Source organism: Dysidea avara, chromosome 6, assembly GCF_963678975.1.
Source record: "Dysidea avara chromosome 6, odDysAvar1.4, whole genome shotgun sequence".
Taxonomy (NCBI): domain Eukaryota; kingdom Metazoa; phylum Porifera; class Demospongiae; order Dictyoceratida; family Dysideidae; genus Dysidea; species Dysidea avara.
Window position 1 is genome coordinate 9,587,046 of NC_089277.1, and position 9,030 is coordinate 9,596,075.

General features: G+C 39.4%; 1 protein-coding gene across 1 annotated transcript; it reads left to right on the forward strand.

Annotated features, from left to right (window-relative positions):
• The first annotated feature begins 670 nt into the window (after positions 1-670).
• On the forward strand, positions 671-8,705 carry LOC136259217 (uncharacterized). The gene is made up of 3 exons (XM_066052701.1): positions 671-881; positions 7,500-7,891; positions 7,965-8,705. Exons 1-3 carry the CDS (start codon positions 671-673, stop codon positions 8,703-8,705), a joined length of 1,344 nt encoding a protein of 447 aa, XP_065908773.1.
• Positions 8,706-9,030: the final 325 nt, after the last annotated feature.

The following is a 9,030-nucleotide window of genomic DNA, read 5'->3' on the forward strand; positions in this document are numbered from 1 at the left end:
AGCATGCACCACAGACAGTCCCAGCAGGGAGCTTAGTAAATCCCCCATTTTTTCCATTGTCTTTTCCATCTTGAGGCTAGCTCAGGGTGTGACAGTGCAGGGTTTCTATTAGGAATATTGTGGCATGCGGAAATTCTTGTGGCTTCAGAGAATGTTAGAATCCCCAAGCATTCCTACCTCCAAGCCTTTGTAGTAAAACATGCTGTATACATCATGTAAAATTGTTGAAAAGGGGCCTATTTGAGAATTAATAGGAGAATCCATGGAACCCTGCATACCTACCAAAACAACCACCATTTGTTGACGGTGGCAACCCGCTCACAACAGGGTAAGACCTGCTGACCGGGTTAAACTGACAAGCAACATTAATGCTGTGATAAGGTGGTGTGTAGTAGAATTATGACCCATTTTCTGGCCAATCCATGTAACAGTCTACGAGGAGCAAGAATTGGCATCCACCATAGCTACAGTAATCAACTGCAATTTCCTGAAAGGATGAAGTGGCTTTGGTTTCTGCATCAGTGGCTCTTTGGGAGAATGACTGAGTGGTTTGTCAGGATTCAGACACATTGTTGATGATTTTGTAATCCATGACAACAATGTCACAGACCATGTTAAGCACGTGGAGCAATTCTTGCAGTGGTGCGTGGAGAACAACATTGCACTGAACATGGAGAAGTGCCAGTTCTTTAAAGCTGAAGTCACATTTGCAGGCTTTCAGCTATCATCACATGGATACAAAGTAGACCCATCTATCACAGAAGCAATTACCAAGTACCCTACACCTACATCCAGGTCTGACTTGCACTCCTTCGTGGGTCTAGTCAATCAACTGTCAATGAGCACCCACACTCTGGTGGAAACACCACTGCAAACATTTGGTATTTCAAAGGTGTCAAATCTAATTGCTTATTACTATTTTTATTATAGGGCTTCACACCTGATTTAGGCATGCAGAGTGACATGCCCACCTTGCCACAACACCTGTACCACTTATCAGTTATAATTGGTAGTGTAGCCTGCTGAATCAGCCAATTCGTTATTGTGTCAGCCACTACTACAATGGCTTTGTATGTGTATTGTCTATTCATTGAGCATCTGAGCATGCACACAAGTAGTTTTAGGTGCAGTCACTGTTAAAATTGAGGTGGTCATAGCACACTTAACCAGCAGCACATCCTTGGGGTGCAGGCACACTTTCAGGATATGGTGTGTGAAGCACACAAGACAAGCAGTGTGACTGCATATTGGTGTACATGACACTAAGATTTGTAAATGAAAAACTATTTTCTGCTATTATAGATGATTCTAGTATTAAACATTAGGTGTTCTTTGGCATCCTTTATCATTTAGAGATAGTAGGATGTATAGAAAAGCATTGAATTTATGTGCTATAAATAAACTCATTTTGTGCTAAGCCATTACACAGACACACTACAATAAAATATGTATTTGTGCATATCATAGTGTGGTATGCTCTAAATGTGTTGTACATAGCATGCACTCCGGTGGTGTATGTGATGTGTAGGAGATGTGTAGGAGATGATAGTTCAAATTTGTCCATTAGTTAGCAAATGTGAACCATCATCTCCTACACATCATATACCCCACTGAAGTACATTATATGCATATCACATTTAGAGTTCATCACGTATGCACAAATACACATTTATTGTAGTGATAGTTCAAGTGATAGTTCAAGTCAATGAACAAAGCTGGTATGTTTGTATCAATAAAGTAATCAGTTTGCATTAACCAAGAGTAATTTACTCTTGATTAACATTAACTCATAGAATTTCCATTAGATAAAACACATTCAAATATTATGTCATTAAATTAATCCAGTCAACAGTAGAGAGATGAAAAATTTGTATACTGATGATCAGTGGGGGCCCATACATATCTTTAGGTAGAACATGTAAGCCTCAGTTGAGTGAAATTAAAACCCACAATCAAACTCCAAGCTTGGTGGTATAGGTTTTATATACATTTTGAAACAATGTTTAAGTAGAGATTTAAAAGCAGTAAGTTGCTGACTGACTAATAGTGTTGTGTACTGTTTGTAGATTGTTGACATTCCAGGATGTTACACCAATTGTGAAACTGCAGATGATGTAATCTAATCAAAAACAGCCAAGCTTTAAAAAAAGGTGCGGCCCCCAAAAAGGCCATGGTGAAAAAAGATGTGAAATCCAAGGTGGCGGCCAAGAAATGGCTGTGATGGTAGGTTAATGGTTACATTTTAATAACGACATTTCAGGTGAATTTTGTGCCAACACCAAGCGGCACAAAATTCACCTGAAATGTCGTTATTAAAATGCGGCACAAAATTCACCTGAAATGTCGTTATTAAAATGTAACCATTAATTCACCATGGCCTTTTTGGGGGCCGCACCTTTTTTTACAGCTTGGCTGTTTTTGATTAGATATCACTTCTTTTTGTATTTGTATACTGCAAAGCCGGCCTATGGCTGGCTTTGGGGCTTTTTTAACCCATGTGTTTTTTTCTTTACTACAGGAAGAAGAAAAGAACTTAAAGAAGAATTTTAGTACTTCAATTATTTTTGATTTTATTAGTAATTATACAAATTATATACATATATTTATTACATTCCCATTATTCCCCACAGGATATTTTTTTGCAGCTGATCTCTCTACTGGGTGACTTGAAATGTAGCTGAACTATATACAGGATGGTTTCTTTGTAGCTGAACTCTCTACAAGGTAACCTCTTCTAGCTGGTCTCTCTACAGGGTATTTTGTTTCTAGCTGAACTCTCTACAGGTGATTTGTTTGCAGCTAAACTCTCTACATGGTGGTGTCTTTGTAGCCGAACTCTCTACATGATGGTTTCTTTGTAGCTGAACTCTCTATAAGGTGACTTCGTCTAGCTGAACTCTCTACAGGGTGATTTTTTTGTAGCTGAACTCTCTGCAGGGTGATTTGTTTGCAGCTGAACTCTCTACATGATGGTTTCTTTGTAGCTGAACTCTCTACAAGGTGACTTCGTCCAGCTGATCTCTCTACGGGGTGATTTGTTTCTAGCTGAACTCTCTACAGGTGATTTGTTTGCAGCTAAACTCTCTACATGGTGGTTTCTTTGTAGCTGAACTCCCTACATGATGGTTTCTTTGTAGCTGAACTCTCTACAAGGTAACTTCTTCTCTACAGGGTGATTTGTTGTAGTTGAATTCTCTACAAGGTGGTTTGTATGAGGCTGAACTCTCTACATGGCGGTTTCTTTGTAGCTGAACTCTCTACAAAGTGATTTGTTTGCAGCTGAACTCTCTACATGATGGTTTCTTTGTAACTGAACACTATACAAGGTGACCTCTTCTAGCTGATCTTTCTACAGGGTGAATTGTTGTAGCTGAACTATCTACAAGGTAACTTCTTCTAGCTGATCTCTATACAGGGTAATTTGTTTGTAGTTGAATTCTGTACAGGTGGTTTCTTTGTAGCTGAACTCTGTACATGATGGTTTCTTTGTAGCTGAACTCTTTACAAGGTGACTTCTTCTAGCTGAACTCTCTATGGGGTAATTTCTTTGTAGCTGAACTCTCTATATGATGGTTTCTTTGTAACTGAACTCTCTACAAGGTAACTTCTTCTAGCTGATCTTTCTACTGGGTGATTTGTTTGCAGCTGAACTCACTACATGGTGGTTTCTTTGTTGCTGAGCTCTCTACAAGGTGAATTCTTCTACCTGATCTCTCTACAGGGTGATTTGTTTGTAACTGAACTCTGTACAAGTGCGTTTTTGTGGGTGATCTCACTGCAGGTTGATTTGTTTGTAGCTGAACTCACTAAAGGGTGATTTTGCTTTTAGCTGAATCCTTGCATTGTATCTAGTTTCTAGCTGATCTCTCTACAGGGTGATTTGTTTGTACGTAGCTAATCTCTCTACAAGTTGATTTGTGTGTAGCTGATCTCTCTGCAGGTTGATTAATTTGCAGCCGATCTCTCTACAAGGTAATTTATTTGTAGCTGAACTGTCTGTAAAGTGATTTATTTGTAGCTGATCTCTCTGCAGGTTGATTTGTTTTAGCTGAACTCTCTACAGGGTGATTTACTTGTAGCTGAACTCCTTACATTGTGTCTAGTTTCTAGCTGATCTTTCTACAGGGTGATTTGTTTGTAGCTGATCTCTCTACAAGTTGATTTGTGTGTAGCTGATCTCTCTGCAGGTTGATTTGTTTGTAGCCGATCTCTCTATAGGGTAATTTGTTTGTAGCTGAACTCTCTATAAGGTGATTTGTTAGTAGTTGATCTCTCTGCAGGTTGATTTGTTTTAGCTGAACTCTCTACAGGCTGATTTGTTTGTAGCTGATCTCTCTACAGGGTAATTTGTTTGTAGCTGAACTCTCTACATGGTGGTTTCTTTGTTGCTGAACTCTCTACAGGGTGTTTTGCTTGTAGCTGATCTCTCTACAGGGCAATTTGTTTGTAGCTGATCTCTCTACAGGGTGATTTTTTTGTAGCTGACCTCTCTTCAGGGTGATTTGTTTCTAGCTGATCTCTCTACAGGGTGATTTTTTGTAGCTGACCTCTCTTCAGGGTGATTTGTTTCTAGCTGATCTCTCCACAGGGTGATTTTTTGTAGCTGACCTCTCTTCAGGGTGATTTGTTTCTAGCTGATTGCTCTACAGGTTGATTTGTTTGTAGATGAACTCTGTACAGGGTAATTTACTTGTAGCTGAACTCCTTACTTTGTGTCTAGTTTGTAGCTGATCTCTCTACAGGGTGATTTGTTTATAGCTGAACTCCTTACATTGTGTGTAGTTTCTAGCTGATGTCTCTACAGGGTGATTTGTTTGTAGCTGACCTCTCTACAAGTTGATTTGTGTGTAGCTGATCTCTCTGCAGGTTGATTTGTTTGTAGCCGATCTCTCTACAGGTAATCTGTTTGTAGCTGAACTCTCTATAAGGTGATCTGTTTGTAGCTGATCTCTCTGCAGGTTGATTTGTTTTAGCTGAACTCTCTACAGGGTGATTGCTTGTAGCTGAACTCCTTACATTGTGTCTAGTTTCTAGCTGATGTCTCTACAGGGTGATTTTTTGTAGCTGAACTCTCTTCAGGTGATTTGTTTCTAGCTGATCTCTCTACAGGTAGATTTGTGTTGATTTGTTCATTGCTGATCGCTCTAAAGGTTGATTTGCTGCAGCTGAACACCCTGCAAAGTGTTTTGTTTGTAGCTGATCAATCTAAAGGGTAATTTGTTTGTAGCTGAACTCTCTCCACAGTGACTTGTGTGTAGCTGAATTCTGTGTAACTGAATTCTCTAGAGAGTGACTTAATTGTAGCTGAATTCTCTACACAGTGCATGACTTGTTTATAGCTGAACTTTCTTCAGTGTGACTTGTAATGTTCTGAATCTCTATAGTGATATATTTGCTTAACTCTCCACATGGTGACTGTTTTCTTGCTGAACTGTCTATAAGATTAACTGTTTGCAGCTGAACTCCCTACAGAATAACTTGTGATGTAGTAAAATTCTATAATGGAGTAAATAAATTAGCCGAATGTTCTATTAGGGTGACTGTTCTATTAGAGTATCTCGATCGCGCATTTGCTACACGGAGTTGGCTTTCGAATCATAACTCAGTGGTTTGTAATCCGATTCTTCTGTACTACTGCAAGGACTTTCTATGAAGATTATTCCAGCTATACACCGATTTTCAGCTTATTGCTCTAAGCGGTTTGCCTAGTAGGCGTGAAAACTAATACTTTTTAATTCATAAAAATCAATCGCGTAATTGTGACACAGGTTGGGTTTTGTGTCATATCTCCGTGGTCTTTATCTCGATTCCTTTGAAACCACCAAAAGGCACTCCTACGATGGTTACTACATCTACATAGCAATTTTCAACTCATTCCATGAAGCGGTTTACCCTGTAGGCGTGACAACAAATCGATCTTGTTTTACGCGAATAATCGGTCATAACTCCTGAACCATTCATCGGATTTGTACCAAAGTTGATGCTAGGATTCGCCTTTGGACTCCCTTTCTGTGTGCCAAATGTCAAGGCGATCGGAGTACGCGTTTGCTTGTTATAGCAATTTTTGCAAGTGTGCGAAAAGACGAAGAAGAAAAAAAACGAAGAAAAAAAACGAAACTTTGGCAGCTCGTATCTCGGAAATGGCTGGAGCGATTTCCTTCAAATTTGGAATGTAGACTCCCTTTGCTGGCGGGCAACTGTGTAGCAAATTTGGTTCCAATCAGATAAGTGATCACCAAGATACAAAGGTGTGAAAATGACGTTTTCGTTCTTCCTGTCAATATACTCACGGTGTGGCGCGCCGGCTTCTTGGGCCGCACGACACACTATCGTGTGTCTTGATGATTTCACAATAATAAGTAATACTGTGATGAGTGGTTGACTTCAATAATAAAGCTGTCACATTCTACCCTTCCACTCCTGAATCCACAAGAAGTGCTTTTTTTCAGCTGTACATGTATGGTCACCCTATTATTAGTGTGACTAATATGGTGTGTATACTACTCTTGTAATGAGCACCCACACTCTGGTGGAAACACCACTGCAAACATTTGGTATTTCAAAGGTGTCAAATCTAATTGCTTATTACTATTTTTTATTATAGGGCTTCACACCTGATTTAGGCATGCAGAGTGACTTTTTTATTATAGGGCTTCACACCTGATTTAGGCATGCAGAGTGACATGCCCACCTTGCCACAACACCTGTAGCACTTATCAGTTATAATAGGCCAGTTTCACGTAAGGCCTAAAAAATGCAATTATTTTTAATTGCGCATTGCGTCACGAGTGGATGCTGCGGATGCTCGTAAAAATGTATTGCAACTATTGAGAAAACAACGATATGCGGATTTCAAACCTTCGCAGTTTAGAAAGTATACCGTCAGCATTAGGTTTCTAAACGGAATTATATTCTTCATTGTTAGCAACATCTCCTGGTCTTTGTCCGAGTTGAATCGAGTGAAGTTGTGTCGAGTTACTGACGTCCGAAGTTAGAAAAGTGGAAGTAATTCCCGGGCAAAGGTGCATTGTTTGCGGGAACAATCAAGCTGCTGATCCAGACGCCAGTTTTCATAGGATACCCCAGATTTCACACGAAGAGCGACTTGGATGTCCATTTTAGAAATCAAAGGAAAAGATATCATTAAGAGTACACGTGTATGCTGTAGACATTTTCCCGGAGGAAACACAAAAGAAACACCCGATATAACACTTGGTTCGTGTAGACAAAATAGTGTTTGTAGCTAGTAGTGAATTGTGTATGTCGTTCAATCCTTGAATGTACCCCTGAGATGGCTGCAAACATCATGATTACAGCCTTATGAGTGTAGTGTTATAATGAAGAATATAAACTCAATATAATAAGAAAGGTATAAAAAATGCCATGTACAACTGGTGTGTCACTTTCTTCCTTACTGCCTACATAATATACATACAGTTATAGCAAGATATGTACAGTGTATGTAGTGTGCTGCATTTCATAATGTATTTGTCATTTAGGAAAGAGGTTTGCATCACCCATAAAGGAAGAACCACGGAATAAGCGTAGTAAACAAAGAAAACTGTCACTAGCACACTGCTCTACTTCAGATACTGTCAGCCCTCCTGTGTACCCTGCTGAAGTGCCACAAGTCACATCCGTACCACCCCCCTGCTTAGTAGCAACAACTGGACAGCAACTGTTGGATAATGTTGTGGTAAATGAGTTGCCTACCATGTCTGCAGACAATCCTGCTGATAACAGCTCCACTGATGCTGATCCTGTTATTTATGCAGCTCTACTAGCCCGCATTGAAATGCTGGAATCAGAAAACAAAGAGCTAAAAGTCCAAGCTCAACGCATTACCAAGAAAGCATTTAGGCTGGAAGATATCCAAGACGATGATGGCCTTGTGTGCTTCTACACTGGATTTGTATCTTAGAATTTTCGAAGCTTTTTATGAATTTCTTGGTCCTGCTACTCAGCACCTCAACTACTGGGGGGAAAGGGAAAGAGACCATAAGAGAAAACGGAGGAGACTTTTGGATGCTAAAAACCAGTTATTCTTAACCCTAGTTAAACTGAGACTAAATTCAAAGCTGAAAGATTTATCAGTGAGATTTGGGCTGTCCATGCCTCAAGCATCTAGGTACATCACTGCATGGATATGTTTTCTGCATTACCACTTCCAAGAGATAAATTGGTTGCCAAGTGTACAGCAAGTTTGGGCAACACTTCCGTCTGGGTTTAAAGAGAAGTATCCTACAACATTTGCTATCATTGATGGTAGCGAAGTATTTATTGAGACTCCGTCAGATTTACAAATGCAATCATCCACCTGGTCTCAATATAAACACCACAATACGGTGAAATTCCTTGTGGTCTGTACACCAAATAGAGCTATTTGTTTTATTTCTCCAGTTTTTGTTGGGTCCATATCTGATGTGGAGCTTACGAAGTTAAGCGGGTTACTGGAAAAGTTGGAAGACAAACCTGGTATTTCAATTATGGCTGATAGGGGATTTACCATAAAAGATCTGTTAGCCAAATTGAACATAGAACTAAACATGCCACCGTTTCTAAATGAACAGAAGCAGTTAACTGCAAGTGATGTTCAAGCCGGTCAAAAAATTGCTTCTCTTCACATTCATGTTGAAAGAGCCAAAAGCAGAATTAAGACATACACCATTTTAAAGTTACAATACCTATCTCTTTGGCACACCTAGCAAACCAGATTGTACATGTTTGTGCCTTTTTAACAAATTTTCAACCCGTGCTGCTTGATTTTCCGACCATCAATAGTGAAGTAGATGTGGACGACTACTTCGGATGTTTAAGTAGTGATTCTGATTTAGAATCTGATTCAGAGGAGGAGTCAACAGAAAACTGAACACACACACACAACACTCTTTACAATTTTCTTACAGGTAATCCTACAGTATGACATGGACTAACAATTTCTGGTGCTATACAGTTATCATAAAATGACAACAATTTTGTTAAATTTTCTTGCCAGTACCTTTCATTTAAGTTGATACGTTGTATACTTAT